Genomic DNA, 17,746 nt, shown 5'->3' with positions numbered 1-17,746 from the left:
GAAAAAGTTTGAGAACCACTGATTTAGAGGAATGATTTAGAAGTCGGGTCAAAGATCGGGTCAAAGATATTCAAAGACTTGCACACATTTTCACGTTTTTTTCAAAAATAGCAGATCTACAAGCTCGCAGCGCGGCACTCGGTGCCGCGCTGTGAGCTTGTATATCTGCTATTTTTCAATGGTTAAGGTATAAAATAGTGGTTAAAGTGGTTAAAATCTAACACGACTCGGGCGCGTTCCAGGTATTTGAGTGTTAAGAGTTTTCAATAACAAATTAATGACAATTTGTACAAGAAAGTCCCTGACCCCCAAAAGGTGTTTAGTTACTATGCAACGTTTACTTTTAGAATTGTATTCAAGGTCATCAGTCTCCACTTTGCAAAGCTCTGCCTCCTGGATATTGTTAACAAACATTTACACTAGAAGTTGTGCGAGTGAAATTAACTTCATGGCCTAAAATGCTATCAGAATCTGTTTTTGTTGGATTGTATAAGGAGACACTAGCCTGTATAATCCAGAAGAATTTCGTGAAACAAATGTAATGCTTTCCGGAAAAGGGGGCGGTTTACGAGGCACGGGAGATACAGTAACAACGGAGATTTCACCGAATAAACAAAATAAGTGTAAAAAGAGTAAACGGCTTATAGATCTGCTATTTCTGGTAATATTGGGTCCTTGACAAACAAATTAAAGTTTGAGAACCACAGATCTTGACGTCAGTCATATAAGATGTACAGCATCATTGACGTAAGGACTCTGATGTACGTCTGTGGTCTACTGGCAATGTGCGCAGTACATTTGCCGCAGGTCGGTCCAGCGTTTTGGGAGATTTGATCCGCACACACACACAGATCGACCATCTTTTAGAAGGCTAGAGCTATGCCATAAAAAACAACATTGATTGACAGAAGAGGAAAACTCTGCTCTGCAGGTAGTGGTACACACTTCAGCTAGCCAGGGGCACACAGGCTGTCTGCATTTTAATACTGTACACTAGGTCTTGGAACAAGCTTGAGGCGAAATCATGACCTTATGTGTGAGTGAGTCGGTTGAGTTTTTTTTTTCTCTTTAACTGGGGAAACTGCGTATTGATGTCTGTGACCTCGAGCCCGCAGGAACTCCCAGTTTTAATAACCCGTGTGGGGGTTGTTGTTGATGCTCAGTGGTGGCCATGTTGCTCAATCAGAGCTGAATGGGGCGTCATAAATTCACAGCTGAAAGCCTGTGGGTGCATGGGAGGGAGGGAGGGAGGGTGCATTCTTTTAGTACATCACTCTCTCATTCTCTTTGAACCCTTCCCGCTCACACACACATTCTGTACACACACACACACACACACACACACACACACACACACACACACACACACACACACACACACACACACACACACACACACACACACACACACACACACACACACACACACACACACACGCGCGCGCGCGCACACACACACACACGCACACACGCACACGCACACGCACACACACACACACACACACACACACACTATAAAGTAACATTTAACACTTTATCTCTGTATTGTCTATATGAGCACAGATGGAAACTCGCATACACACGAACACAACACAAGAGAAAGAGCGATCTTCCCATTAGAGATAAAGCTACATGGCACAGCAGTCCTTTGATAACCGCTCCACACTCTCTTTAATCAGCAGACAACTGCTCGCAGATATTTTTCATTTCGGTGGAGTTTCTTCCTCTGTTTTGCTCAGCATTCTCCCTCCCTCCCTCCCCCCCCCCCCCTCTCTCTCTCTCTCTCTCTCTCTCTCTCCCTCCCTCCCTCTCTCTCTCTCTCTCTCTCCCTCCCTCTCTCTCTCTCTCTCTCCCTCTCTCTGTCTTTATCTCTGTGTCTCTCCTCAGCATGAGCTCTAAATCTCACTCCGAGTCATGGAAGAGCAATTTGAGAGTGACACAGAAAAGCATACGCTTCGGGCAAATGTGTGCGCGCGCGTGTGCGCGTATGCAAGTGAGTGCGTGACTTGTGAGTGTTTTGACACTCCAGAGTTCATCAAGCTCATTGGGTTTTAAATGATGAACGTAAAGAGGGAAGCGATGTGCGTAGACTTTGAACACATACACATCAATTCACAGAGAACTTTTCTGAGGCTGACATGCTGAAGTTAAAAGGCCTACCTACTAACAGCTAACATCTACTGTAGCTCAGTGGGTCTAAAACCTTTTCTGTCAATTAAAATGTACTTGCCTGCAGACTCCCATTTGAAAATGGTCTGTTTCACATTCCACAATTGTTGCCATTATTTTTGGAAAATAGCAGTTTGATAATCTCACTGCAATGCGTAGCTTGTAGATCAGCTATTTTCTAATAGCCTTTGTATTATATAGGTTTAAAGCGGTTAAACTGAGTGCGATGCTATTATTAGCTCATTTTACTGGGGACCCTCTGGAACGCACTCAAAGACCCCCGGGGGTCACAGGACCCCACTTTGTGACCAGCTCTGCATTACTGTCTACCACAATATATCTCATGTAATGCTATGTTGCACTGCGCTACGCAATAGTATTCTCCTGGTATGTTTTACTTTAACAATCATTAAATAACTTTTACCGTCACACACACACACACACGCGTACGCACGCACGCACGCACACACACACACACACACACACACACACACACACACACACACACACACACACACACACACACACACACACACACACACACACACACACACACACACACACACACACACACACACACACACACACACACACACACACACCTGTGACCAGGGTCTGTGGAGGCTGGAATGCGGCACAGAGTATATCGCCTCGGTGCTGAACTCCCCCTTTCCACTCGGACGGCTCAACATAGAACTGGGAAAATGCGTGCAGCCGGAATACTGTTATCATCCTGCAGAGAGCGAGAGAGGTAGGAAGAGAGCAAGAGAGAGACACGTGAGGAGTCGTGAGACAAACAGAGAAAGAGAGAGGTTAGGGATAGAGCTAGACAGAAAGACAATGCAGTATACAGTGATCATGCATACATTATGAGCAATGAAAGTAATCCCTCCTAGACAACTAACAGCGCACTTAAAGAGTTTCCAGTACTATCTGATCTGCCAAGATCAAATCCAAAGGACGCACTTTATACAAATGAGTTTTATTAGAGTTTCAGACCTCTAATACTTCATAAAATGTGGATCAGTTATCTATGGTGTATCATAGACATCCATCGGTCTGGGCTGATGACGGATTGTACCTGAACGGTCATCAGTTTGTCTTGCAGCAGGGACTATGATTGTGTCTGTGCAGCCCCACACTGAGTGTCTTCTGTAGTTGGCACAGACCAATGGAGAGGGAGCGGGGGCTGCTACTAGGCCTGTCACAATTACTTGAGGTAATCACAATTTTGCATAATCGTCATAATCGTTTCCGTGGAAATGATGTCAATGAAATAATCAACATGGAAATGAAAAATAGCTGTTCTATATGCTCACAACACGATGTGAGCTTTCAGCCATTTCTTCTTTTTTTTCGTCTTTTTTTAAGTAGGCCTATAAAGTTATTAAGTTAATTGTTACATATCTGCCCTTTGTCAATTCCGTTTTTTCTAAACCTAAAAGCCAAACAGAAATGCAATTTTCCCGATCCAATCGCTAATCGCTATTACTTCTGTGACAACGAATTGTCAAGTAAACTTCCATGGGCATGACAGCCTTAACCGCTCCTCGCTGTTTCCACTCCTGTCTCCTCCCCTGCAGTAACGAGGCGCTCCTCTCCGCAGCATGGCGAGTTTTTACAACGACAGGCGAGTTCCAAACGCAGCAGCCATTTGAGGCTTCCTCCGGGTTCTGGGGTGATGTCTGTCTGCTTCATGTAGTGTTTGCAGACATCCATGAAGTGCAAGCAGAGGCGACCAAGAGGCATGAAGCCTGTTGACAGCTCACAGTACAGGACGATTCTAGCAGGCCGTACTGGGATCCATCCTGCACACGTGGACTAAGCCTTCTGAGGAGTGGCTGGCTCAGCATGGTGAACGTGCCGCTGGAGTGAGCACACTCCAGGACTCCTGTGTTGGGAACTTTGTCATGCCGACGTGATGCCCAGGATGAGGTGTAGGCACCGCATTGGCCCCCGGCGGTGAGCAGTGAGTCAGGGCGTATAGACACCGCTGCTGGCAAGGATACGCTCAGGGCCTCGTGAGCGTCGGTGGATTGTGCAAGACAAGCAGGGTGTTCTTCACTGCAAAGCCCACGCCATACTCTTAAGGTTCATCTGCATTCATGCAAGAAGAAGTGGTCGTTGTTTTGAGCTTGTAGATCTGCTATTTTTGTATGAGATACTAGAGTGACATAGCAATATGTAATGTGGCCCTCTGGAGTGAAGGTGGAAATATAGTGGCCCTCGCCATCTTCAAAGTTGCCCACCCCTGCTCCAGAGTGAGGCTGGAGTGGCCTGGTCATCAGGAACCTCGTCTTGGCCTTGCTGCTGGGATTCAAAGGGATGAAAAGCATGACTTTTGCCACTAGCAGTTTTGGCAGCAGGAGCTGTCTGTGTTTGGAAGACACCAGACTAACTTCGGGGCTCCACTCCTGATTTGTAGGGGTTTCTCCCTTTACACATGGCTGTCGAGTCAGACTTTCATGTACACTTCTGCCTTGGCCATTGGCTGTGTGATGCAGCTTATCTGCCCAGTGATGTAGTGTAGGCACAACCCTCTCAAGTGGTTTAGCCCGAAAGCTGAAGCGGTGTGTCCCGGGTACATGAGAGATTTTGGAGATGGACAAGAAGAAGCCATTAGCCAACTCTACCGATTAAAGTGCAGCTGCCAAAGAACAAAAGTTTCCTCTCTACCCCAAACTTCACTCCAAATATGTGCAATGTCTCAACCCGATCAGAGTCCACATTAACTTCCATGTTAAGTTAAATATATGATGTATATTTTAAACATATAAAAACACTGAAATGTGTGGAGGTACTGTACTTCCGTGGCCTGGCAGTGTGCACAAGAAATGCGGTGCTGATCAGCTCAGCGGGTTTGCTGTTTAATTCTACAGTACATTACAGAAACGTCCACCCTTCACGTTCAATGAGACCATCTGCTCCCCTGATGGGCACTTCACTTCAAAAACACGTCCCGTCTGTGAACTGTGACGTGTGAAGAACACAGAAGCTATTTCTTAGCACAAAATTGAACTGCAGAGAGTATGTCGATCGATTATGGCTTGTGATGGAGGAATCCGTCTCGTCTGCGGGATATCTAATGAGATCTTTGTGATGTTTTTGCGAGCCGACATGCAGTGGGGGGTCATTTAACTTCAGATTACGCCACAAGCACATCATTTGGCGCCGCAGACAACATTTTTAACAACAGTCTCTACGTGGATATATTGTCTTTTATTCCACTGTTCTGCTTGCTAGATTTCACACACACACACACACACTCACGCACGCACGCACGCACACCCACACACAAACGCACACACACACACACACACACACACACACACACACACACTTCGCGTTCACATTTAATAAAAAATTCTTGAACACAAACAATAGCAGATGCTCAAGCTTGGGAAACTCAATAATAAGTGTTTCAGGATACAAATCACGGATACAGGAAGCATCGCCCTTGGCATTTTGAGCATGTCATTATAGGCAAAAATCTCTCTCTCTCTCTCTCTCTCTCTCTCTCTCTCTCTCTCTCTCTCTCTCTCTCTCTCTGTCTCTCACCCACCTCTCCCAGCCCATCACCAGTATACTCCTCTTCAACAGTAGCATCTGGCAGATGTCCACAGCCTGGCCTCGCCCTGCATTCAGCCTATGATGGCAGTGGCCCTTGAAGTCCCACACCTACAACATACGGTACAGTGTTGCTCTTCAGTACAGTGTTAAAGTATTATCAACCAATTTGTCAAAATAAATATATATATAAGGCAGGGGTCTTCAACGTTTTCAGGCCAAGGACCCCTTAGTTGAGCGAGAGATGAAGCAGGGACCCCCACAACCTTTTCATAGATTCCATATAGTTTGACAGCACAATCATCAGTGTATTTTGGATTCATGTCAATTTGTGTTTTCAGATATTTAACCACTTGAGCCGTCATTACTTAATAAACTTGACCTTTTACTCTGTACTTAGTCTGCTCTTTTTCCCCTCTACACCAAACCTCTTTGCCGAAAATAGCCGATCTACAAGCTCACAATGCCTCGAAGCTTGTAGATCTGCTATTTTTGGCTACAGTTCTCAGAATATGGACACTAGGGTTCAAGTTGTTAATATAAAAAGCTCGGAGGACCCCCTAGGGGTCCCAGACCCCCTGTTAAAGACCCATGATATAAGGATTTGCACTTGTTGAAAAGTTGAAAAGCACATACAGTATTAGATCGTTTTGCATGATATTGCATGAACAGAATACATATTTTCAAGCTGATAAAATTATCTAATATAGATTCACTTTATACATACTTCATGTGTAAAAGCAACTGCCAGTTAAATGTCAGTTAAATTACAATTTCACCCTTCATTGGACACATAGACAGTGTTGCCATAGTCTTGGGTCGCGCCCCCGACAACCCATATTTTTTCTGAGCCGGGGTCTCGCACCCCCCCCCAAGTTCACACCTCGACAACTGTTTTAACAAAGAAACGAGCCTATATGCATACCAGTAAGACTCCCTAATCACACTGCTGACATCAGTATGACATCACACCGTACACAAATGACCCTTATATAAGACCGGCATTATCTACCGACAGATTAGATGCAAGCAGGATCTCGACTCTGACACAACTCATCGGCTCATAAGCTGGTTCTCCCTCCATATATGGAGATAACCGACGAATCTCACTAAGTCTGACCTCACAAGCCCCATATTTGGACACGAACAACATATAACTCCATATATAGAGACATAACTGCTGACATCAGTATGACATCACACTGCTGACATCAGTATGACATCACACCGTACACAAATGACCCTGACGGCACACACCAAGCAGTGTGATGTCATACTGATGCGGAGATATGAGCAGGGCAAAGGTGTGACGTGTGACGTGTGACCGACGGACGGACGGACGGCCGGTGGAGGATTTGATACTAAACTGCGACCTGACGGTCGCAATGAATAGACCTGTATAGTAGGTGTTGAGCGACGTTCGCGACCCCCCAAACATTGAATCACCATTGCACCACTGCACATAGACACAAAGTTGGCACTGTGATTGTGTTGTCTGAAGTCATGGAATCATTGATGAAATAAGATTATAAGGGAAAAACTGTTATATTAAAATAATGTGATGTTATTCACCGTAAAATAATAGTGTTATATTATGGACATTATTAGGTTTGCATAGGAAAAGTACAGTTGGCAGTACAGTTCACTGGTACAAGGTCAACTAAAAGGAACACCACAAAAAAACCTTTGGCTTGTTTCAATTGGGGTCCTTTTTTAACTCATACAAATATATGTACCGTATTAAGAGCATTCTTATTAGTCTGTATGTTCTTATCATCATTATCATGAAGAAGAAGATGACAAAATTCAAAAACTCACTTTATAGACACATTTTGCAGTGGACTATCTGTGACTGCAGGAGAATTTCATTAGTCTAGTGCAGTGACTGTCGGAGCCTCGCTGTTGATTTCGCGAATGATGTGCGGGGGAAAGTGTTGGTTTTGAATGAGTCGCAGTTTGGCAACACGTGGCTGTTCGGTGTGGGACGACTACTTGAGCCCAAAGTACTGCTTGGAGCATTGTTGAGGACTGCGGTACAGCTGCTAGCAGCGTTCTCGAGAACCATTATAATCGTGTTGAATTCACACTCGAAACTGAATACACCCATCAGATGTGAAGTCAGTCAAGATAAACGGTTCTCAAGTTATGGGAAGGACAGACAGACAGACAGAGAGACAGACAAACACAGCGATTCAGTGAATTTATAGATAGACTAGTGCAGGCCTGTACAAGACAGATTTTAATGGAGGTTACATAACAGTTTTGCTTGACATTCATCTCCTTTGCAATTGAGAGAGTCCCAAGGTGCACCTGAGCTCATTCCACAATGTAGTGTTTGAGGACTAGCCTGGAAGTCTGTAGACACCAGGGCATACTAGTACTCTGGGTGAAAATGAATTATATATACGCCTCGCACCAGAGGCACATCCTGACTAAAACTGAATCCGGCTCTCTTCCCCCCGAATATACAGTAGAATGTCCCCCAAACCACTAGGGCAAACCAACTCAGACAGTTCAACTCTGCAAGTCCCTATTTAACCAAGGCAAATCACACATACACACACACGCACGCATGCACGAAAACACACAGACACATAAACACACTCATGTGCGCGGGACAGACAAAAAGAAAAACTTTGAAATGCTCCACTCTCTCCAAATGCAACATTTGGTGTGACAAAGCTCATTAGATGAGCCAGAGAAACATGCAGGTGGACAGCTTGTCACCAGATCCAACACACACACACACACACACACACACACACACACACACACACACACACACACACACACACACACACACACACACACACACACACACACACACACAGGAGGAGGATGACAAACACAAAGTACCAAGCAGGCAGAGTGAGTCAGACATATACTGCAAGGTATCATGATTTATAAACAAGCAGTCACACACAAGCACAGGTGGCCTGGTGTGCACGCACGCACGCACGCACGCACGCACGCACGCACGCACGCACGCACGCACACACACACACACACACACACACACACCACAGGAAGCAGACATTGGCAGATACTAATAAGCATCACAGTGATCCAATTGAGGACATCTATCTTCTGACCCCATTGAAGTGAAACAGATCTTAACCATTATTAACCATAATCATTATCCCATGTCACAAAACTTTATCCACTCTCACCTGTGTGTGTGTGTGTGTGTGTGTGTGTGTGTGTGTGTGTGTGTGTGCGTGCGTGCGTGCGTGCGTGCGTGCGTGCGTGCGTGCGTGCGTGCGTGCGTGTGTGGACATACTTTGACCTCTCCATCCGTACCAGCGGTGAACAAGCGCGTCTGCGTGACATCCAGCGCCATGCTGGAGATCTCAGCATCGTCGTGACAACGGTGGAACTGCTTGACCTTTTTGCCAGTGTCCACCAGCCAGCAGATCACTGAGGAGCCTGTGTCACTGCTGACCACCTGGAGAGGGGAGGGGAGGGGAGGAGAGGAAGTGCTACGGTAAGTGCTACAGTATGGGGCTTAGGTGGAATCTGAAGCGGTGAGTCTTCAGGCTAAGGAGTGAGTCTGTTGTTCCAAGTCCGACAGGGAGTTTATTCCACAGTTTGGGGAGAGGAGAGAAGAGGTTGTAATTGTGTGCCAGCGCTGTAACAAGGGTCCCTCTGGAGTCACGGTGAAACAGGCAGGTAAAATGTGCCAAGTGTTTTTATTTGGTGTTCATAACAAGGCGGTGTGTTTCTTGAATAACAGGCTTGTCGTGTTAAAGTCTCTACACTGTCACCAGTGACATTGATATGCAAACTAAAACGATATCAAAAGCTAAAGCATTTAGGGTGCTGGGACGCCTGTCCTCCACGGCAGATACTAAGGTTTAGAATCCTCTGCGGAGAGTGAAAAAGAGGGCTGGAACAACTGGCAACTCTAAATGAAGAAAGTAAATAAAGTATAAGTGGCTTGTACCATACCATAGTGTTCTATAGTACAGCCTCTAGTTACTGCACCGGCAACACAGAAACCCTACTGCATGTACTAGAGACGCATATCCGTGTTACCTTAGATTTTAACCGATTTAACCATTATTTTATGCTTTAACTATTAAAAAATAGCAGCACTGAGTGCCGTGCTGCGAGCTTGTAGATCTGCTATTTCTTTTAAATCATGACAATTTGTGCAAGTCTTTGAATATATTGACCCGATTCTATAAATGCACCTAAATCCTTCTTCTAAATCAGTGGTTCTCAAACTTTTTCATGTCAAGGAAGTATTTGGCCGCGGACCGCCGGACCCCCATCTCAAAACATGTTGTCCCAGGGATCCCCACCCAGAAGCAAATATTTGAGTTACAAATGTTCACTTTAAAAAAGATATATTCAAAGATTCGAAAAAAAATAAAAATAAAGAAAGAAAAAATAAACGACTTTTCAAAAATAGCTAAAGTATAAAATAATTCCAGGTCTGGGTTTTAAATAGAGGGAGAGGCCCAGTGAGATGGGAGTGCGACGTGCCTGTCTGAACAGACTGTTGTAGAGCACACATGTGACGGGGTGTTCGTGGCTGGTGGTTCTCCTCTGCTCCTCGCGGGCCTCCAGCAGGAGCAGCAGGCTGTTGAAGGAGAGCAGGAGACGCTGGCGCTCCTCGTGGAGGTACAGCAGCGTGCGCGTGTCCCCCTGGGCCTTGGGGAAGACGCCGGTCAGCCGGTGCACGCACAGCTCGCTGGACACGTCCCACACACACAACACCTGGAGCCAGGGGAAGGAAGGAGATGGAGCAGGCATGGGTGTTTTGTTTTGTTTGTGCGTGCGTTGAGTGAGTGTGCCTGTGACCGGGTGCAGTCCTAATTTAAAGGAGCTATAGTTAACTTGTTCTTGAAAAACGGATGCTAAAATAAAAATAATGTTTCGAAAATATTTTATAAAAAAATAATCTTCATACATGTGTTTCTATTCAGAAATTACCACAAAAAGCTTAAAATAATGATAAAATAATCATTTTGGCCATTGTCAGACCGACACTTTGTTTACATTCTTGTCTATAGACTACGATGTAAACAAAGTGTCGGCCCTACAATGAAAAAGTTGACTATAGCTCCTTTAACTCTAAGAATGTACAAATGTAACCAAACAGATCTGTAACTGGTTGCATTGCAGGGGTACAAATGGAGAGTTACAAATGAATAGAAATGGATAAACACCAGCTGTTAGGCTTTCGGTGTGCTGGGAGGAGCTGGGATAGAACCGGGAGCCATCCCATTCCCAGGCGAGCTCTCCATCTCCTAAACCACAATAAGGAAACATGTAGAAATACAATACCATAGATACACACACACATAGGTGCTGTGGAGTTAGCCTGGCGTTGCTCATACTAATTCCTCACTGCGTGTCGGGGTGGTGTTGTGCAGTCTGGTTTATTAACCAGGCTACTGTGGAGTGTCAACCCACCACCAGAGAGAGACATCAGCACCATGGACAGCTAAAACATTGCATGCAGCAGCCTGGGAAGTGAGTACCGGTAGATACTTCAGGACCACGGACAGCGCATATACAGTACTACAACAGGGGCTCTGGGACCCCTAGTGGGACCTCAGAGTTACTACAGGGGGGCCGACAAATATTTGTGTGATAGGAAAATATAAAAGCTTAAAAGGCGTTGTGCAGCTTGTAGATCTGCTATTGTTGGCAAAGAGAATTGGTGTAGAGGGAAAGAAGTCAAGTTTATTAAGTGTTAAAGGAGTAGTTCACCCCCAAAATGACTTTTTTTCTATTGATTACTCACACTTTTTTTTGTTGCATTCCTAAGACAAATAATCAATAGAAAAAAAGTCATTTTGGGGGTGAACTACTCCTTTAAGGGTTTAACTTAAACCTTAACTTTAACTTTAAGGGGTAAAGTCTGAAAATACAGAATTAACATGAATCCAACAAATTAATAAAACATGTAGGTAACACTTTCTATGAAGCCACACTTATAATGCATTATGACGGCATTCATAATACATTATAATGCACTCATAATGCTTCATAACTACCCTCATAAACACTCATAATGCTTCCTGATGCACTATATCAACAGTCATAAGACATTATAATGTAACTTATAATTAATTATAATGACTCAAGTTATGGATGCTCTTGAATACTTATGAAGATCACATCTATAATGCATTATGAGGACACTCATAGTGCATCATAATGCTCTCTAGACTGACTGCTTATACTACATTATGATTACTTATACACGCGACTCATAGTATGCTATAATAACCCATACAGTATCATGAGTCTCCATGATGCGTCATTGTATGTGTTAAGTAAAGTGAAACACATATGGATGCATCTATAATAAGGCATAAGTCATCATAGCGCGTCATTGTCGGGGCTAAGTAAAGTGTGATGCATTTGCATGCATTTAAAATAATCTATGCTGCATCCTAAGTTATTATAAAGCAAGACAATACATATTCAAAGTAAGAAAAAGACAAATACATTTTACAAGTTTTATTTGCCCATGGGTGCCAACAACAACAGGGTGCTAGACAAAAAACAGCCACAATGCAGTACAAACAGTACAATTTTAAACAATAAAATGACTTTGAATATGTATTGTCTTGCTTTATAATAACTTAGGATGCAGCATAGATTCTTTTAAATGCATGCAAATGCATCACACTTTACTTAGCCCCGACAATGACGCGCTATGATGACTTATGCCTTATTATAGATGCATCCATATGTGTTTCACTTTACTTAACACATACAATGACGCATCATGGAGACTCATGATACTGCATGGGTTATTATAGCATACTATGAGTCGCGTGTATAAGTAATCATAATGTAGTATAAGCAGTCAGTCTAGAGAGCATTATGATGCACTATGAGTGTCCTCATAATGCATTATAGATGTGATCTTCATAAGTATTCAAGAGCATCCATAACTTGAGTCATTATAATTAATTATAAGTTACATTATAATGTCTTATGACTGTTGATATAGTGCATCAGGAAGCATTATGAGTGTTTATGAGGGTAGTTATGAAGCATTATGAGTGCATTATAATGCATTATGAATGCCGTCATAATGCATTATAAGTGTGGGCTTCATAGAAAGTGTTACCAAAATGTATAAACAAATTACATAATCACACCTGTGCGAAGATCAAATACGGCACATGTGCATATCTGCTTATGGGCCGTTCTGTCTGTGACAGTTATCTCCATACACGGAGATCCATGCTCACATACATACTGTACATACATACATACAAAGCCAGATGTAGGAGCGGTTAGCACCGCTCAACAACACTGAACATGTGCTGTCAAACAAGTCTATGAATCTATCTATGAAATCTACAAAAAGTTTAATCTGCAAATGCAACATAATCTAACTTATGTTAAGTAGTCAGATCGGAGGGCTGCGAATGCTTTTAATATTTTCAAGTGGGCCTCGATCCAGAAACTGTTGAGAACCACAGGTACAGACACATGACATAGCAAGACATTTTAAAGGAACTTTAGACGTGCTACTTGCCTCTCCAGCAATGCATCCCTGAAGTCCCAGTGGTAACCCCAGTCTAGGACAAACTTCTATGTAATACTTTCTATATCCTCCCCCTTATTCCTGCTCTGTGCTCTCCCTCTCTCTCTCTCTCGCTGTTGTTTGTATACAGGCCTCAAGCGTATTGTTCAGCCAGACCCCACCACGCAATCGCATGCACCCCCCCCCCCCCCCCCCCCCCCCCGCACGCACGCACGCACGCACGCACGCACGCACACACACTGACCTCCACTGTGTTTCAGTCACACGTTGTCACCAAGTCTCACTCACACAAAAGTCTCGCGTACAATGCGTGCAGTGCAGTCTCACACCTCACAACCTCACACACACACAGACATGCACGGTCCTACCTTGTCTTTGGAGTAGCTGAGCAGTTGTTTCTTGGCGTGTATGAAGCGCACGGCAGTGACAGAGCCCACGTGTCCACTGAGCACCCCCGCCGGTTCTGAGCTCACATACGGCTTCCATAGCAGAACCCGGTGGTCCTCTCCCGCTGTGGCTGCAACCAATTAGAAGGGCTTATAGTGGGATCTGATCGGATTTGTGGCCGATCCAAATTGGATCGGCCTTTGTTTTTATGCAGTCCCAACAACAAAAAAACACATCATCATTGCAAATCAGATTTAAATCACATTCCTTAGCCTTGTTCAGACTGCATTAAAACCAGACTCCAGTCTGGATAGGAAATCAGATTTGGGATGGATATGGGCTGCCAGTCTGACTATAGAACCTATCCAGCATACTAGTGTTTTTCCAGAATGATTTGCGGTTCATGCTGTACTCATGTACTGTACGTGCGTCTCGAGAATGCAAATGTTCATGTCTGTGAATGTGTGTGCACGCAAAAAGGATTCTTTGTTTATGTCTATGTGTGCTGATCCAGTCACTTTGATTTGTACGCAATTAGTTTTTCTTTGTCTTAAATGGAACGCATGAACATCTCGTATGTGTGAGAGTGTGTTTCTAAAATGAACCTTTTGGAATGAATCTCTTTGTGTGTGTGTGTGTGTGTGTGTGTGTGTGTGTGTGTGTGTGTGTGTGTGCGTGCGTGCGTGCGTGCGTGCGTGCGTGCGTGCATGCATGCATGCGTTCACCTATCAAGTTGAGTTCAGGGTGGTAGTCCAGGTCCCTGACCCCCTGCTGTGTACGGAAGCAGGTGACTCGGAGAGGCCCTCCCTCTCCTCCCCTCCATCCAATCACCATGCTGTGCTGTGGGCTGGTGCTGCACGACACAAAGGCCTCCAGGAGGCCGAGGTAACGCACTGCATTAAACAGGAACGGAAGCAAAAAGGGAAAGCGGTCGTGTCAAAACATTTCCCGGCTTTGTGAAGATGGATTGGAAAATACCAGCTCGCGACGTGACCTTCTTGAGACACACTCACACAAAACCTTTGCACACACAGTGGCGTCACAAGGGGGGGAAAGGTGAGACTGAGTTACTAGGGCCCAAGGTGGAGGGGCCTTAATTATTTTATACTTTATAGCTATTGAAAAATAGCAGATCTACAAGCTCACAGCGCAGCACCGAGTGCCTCGCTGCAAGCTTGTAGATCTGCTATTTTTGAAAAGTCGTGAAAATGTGTGCAAATCTTTGGATAGGCCTATATGTATTTTTTAAGCGAACATTTGTAACTCAAATTTTGCTTCTGGGGGGGCCCTGGAACTAAATGTTTTGAGATGGGGGGTCCGCTGCCAAATACATGTAATTTTGGGGGTCCTTCACAAGTTTGAGCACCACTGACATACAAACATATAATTTTTTTGTTTGTATGTCAGTGGTGTTTTGAAATATTCAAAGACTTTTCACGATTTTTCAATAGTTAAAGCACAAAAAATGCGTAATAATGCGTTCCCAGTCTAAATGGGTTAAACCCCCTCCCCCTATGAAGAACATTCATAGGGGGCCCGCAGTGAATCCTTGTACCCAGGGCGCAGAATTTGGTGCGACACCCCTGAGAGTCCTCTCTAGAGCGCCGTGTTCTCAAGTTATGTGAAGTGGAACTGACGAAGCGATGGCAGCACAAAGCTAATGTTTCGCTCTCGCTTGCTTACTGATCATTACTGTCATCTTCTGAGAAGGGAACAACACTCAATCATTTGCTGACAGCTCAAACGTGGACTACACAAGCAATCGGTCTCAAGGGCCAGAACAACATCGCAGCAGTAGTTCAGTGCGAATTCAGATTAGGACGGTTGAGGAGTGTGAGAAGTGGGCTATCAACAGTGACGAGTGACATCTGCATAGCAGGGCTCGAGTGGATCCACTTTCACTTCAAATGAAATGCGAATGTTAATAGAAACGGTGGTTTATTGTACACAGCGAGAGGTCTCAGATATTTCTTAATACCTTGCATGAGACCTCCGGCACCTTCTGATGCCACAATTTTACAAAATTGGATTCAGGAAGTTAATCAGTCTTGGAGATTTGTGCCCAGTGCACTGCATACTAAACCAATCAAGCAATGTTAAGTGCTCAGCATGTCACGAATTAAGCCTAACAAAAAGTCTGCATGGGATGCTTTTTAACATCCCTCTACATAATTAGCTCATGTTCTTGTCCACGGAGACTCGCTATGAGCGTCTGGGTAGGGCTTGAATTTTATGGGATGTCACTAATGTACAATAGGTAACAGTGCGCCTCCTACAGCTATGTTCGACAGAGCTGGAAGACTGCACTTAACATTCCGGGGTCAAAGAGCCGGCAAATAGGGAGAATTAATTATTGCTTCATCACATTTAATGCATCTCCTCTTGGTCCAGTGAAGACAAAAGATCAATGCACTCCCAGACGTCATCATCCAGTGAGTCATCATGCATGTCTCTATTGCAGGTGCGCACGCACACGCACTCACATTCTAAAAGTGGGAATGGCAGTGTTGAAATCTACATTGACGGAGGCCTGCTTCTATGTCAATGTGTACTCTTTGTCACACATTGTGGCGAGAAAAACGCAACATCTATTCCGAAAAGAATAATAGTTTCTTTCATCACAGCAGTATGTGGCTGTGCTACTGTAGTGCCTCCCTTTCTGTCTTTCTCTGCTCTCTCTCAAACTCACACACACACACACACACACACACACACACACACACACACACATACACACACACACAGACACACACACACACACACACACACACACACACACACACACACAGACACACACACACACACACAGACACACACACACACACACACACACACACACACACACACATTTCATGCAGCTTCTGCAAGGCCTGCTGTGTCAATCCCAATTTCCTCCTAATTTCCTCCCTATTTCTCCTCTGTCTTCCATCCCTGCCTGCCTCGCTCTCTCTGGTGGCCTGCAAGCCTCCAGGTTTGGTGGGTCTGTCTGAATAAGCAGCCATGTCTAATGGTAAACAGCCCCCTCGCACTGTAGGGTAGACAACTTCAAAAGAACGGCACGAGCAAGTTCCCCCCAGAGGTACGTACACACACACACACACACACACACACACACACACACACACACACACACACACACACACACACACACACACACACACACACACACACACACACACACACACACACACACACACACACACACACACACACACACACACAGACACACACAGCCTCCTCTCAGCAGCGCACATACAGCAATATACCGTCTCTGTCGAGCAGAAACCTTGTATCTCCAAGTTTCAAATTTGTAAATTTTTTCGCAAAGCAAAGCCCTGCTTCATCATACAAGACCGTCGCACAAGGTTCGAGGCGTTGTGTGCTTCTAGATCGGCTGTTTTCACTACTTTCATTTTTAATATGATAAATACAAAACAAACGGTTTTAGACATACAAGGTTTCCACCCGACAACGACGATACACTTATTACCCCCCCTGCCTCTGCCACAGAGCCTGTAAAATTTCAATTAGCCAGTCCTTTTAATGTTGCACTGTTTTGTCTCCTCCCCACTTGTTCCCATTTCTCTGCTTTTCTTCCTTTGTTTTCACGACTCTTGTCACGCTTGTTTAGCAGAACTTTGTTGTCGTTCCCCCCCCCTGGCAGGAGTAGGACCCCCCCCCCCCCCTCGAGCCTTTGTTGACCAAAGTTGACACAGCATACCACAAGCGTCCTCAGGAGACACCTGCTTCCCAGACAGTGGTGTAAAGCAGGGGTCTTCAACATTTTCAGGCCAAGGACCCCTTAGTCGAGAGAGAGAGATGAAGCAGGGACCCCCACAACCCATAGATACAATATAGTTTCATCGTTTGACAGCACAATCATCAGTGGAAACACAAATTTACATGAACCCAAAATAGGGTTCATGTAAATTTGTGTTTCCAGATAATGTAACCACTTGAACCGCCTCGCAGCGCGAGGCGTTGTGAGCTTGTAGATCTGCTATTTTTGGCTAAAGTTCTCCGAATATGGACGCTAGGGTTCAAGTGGTTAATATAAAAAAGGAGGAAAAAAAGCTTCTATCACACACAGATTTGGAGGACCCC

The 17,746-nt window shown here is 44.7% G+C and overlaps 1 protein-coding gene across 1 annotated transcript in view; it reads right to left on the bottom strand.

Moving 5' to 3' along the window:
- LOC308290000 (cilia- and flagella-associated protein 337-like) overlaps positions 1 to 17,746 on the bottom strand; it is a gene marked incomplete at both ends in the record, with an annotated part of 54,409 nt that overhangs the window by 27,971 nt on the left and 8,692 nt on the right. Inside the window, 6 exons of the mRNA XM_080731779.1 lie at positions 2,772 to 2,902; positions 5,732 to 5,847; positions 9,017 to 9,181; positions 10,225 to 10,458; positions 13,624 to 13,772; positions 14,368 to 14,512. Coding sequence (XP_080587905.1) covers positions 2,772 to 2,902; positions 5,732 to 5,847; positions 9,017 to 9,181; positions 10,225 to 10,458; positions 13,624 to 13,772; positions 14,368 to 14,512 — 940 coding nt within the window. The remainder of the gene's footprint in view (positions 1 to 2,771; positions 2,903 to 5,731; positions 5,848 to 9,016; positions 9,182 to 10,224; positions 10,459 to 13,623; positions 13,773 to 14,367; positions 14,513 to 17,746) is intronic.

Source organism: Nannobrachium achirus (genome assembly GCF_963921795.1).
Source record: "Nannobrachium achirus genome assembly, chromosome: 8".
NCBI classification, from domain to species: domain Eukaryota; kingdom Metazoa; phylum Chordata; class Actinopteri; order Myctophiformes; family Myctophidae; genus Nannobrachium; species Nannobrachium achirus.
Note: the sequence above shows the minus strand (reverse complement) of the source record. Positions and strands in the feature narration are given on the sequence as shown.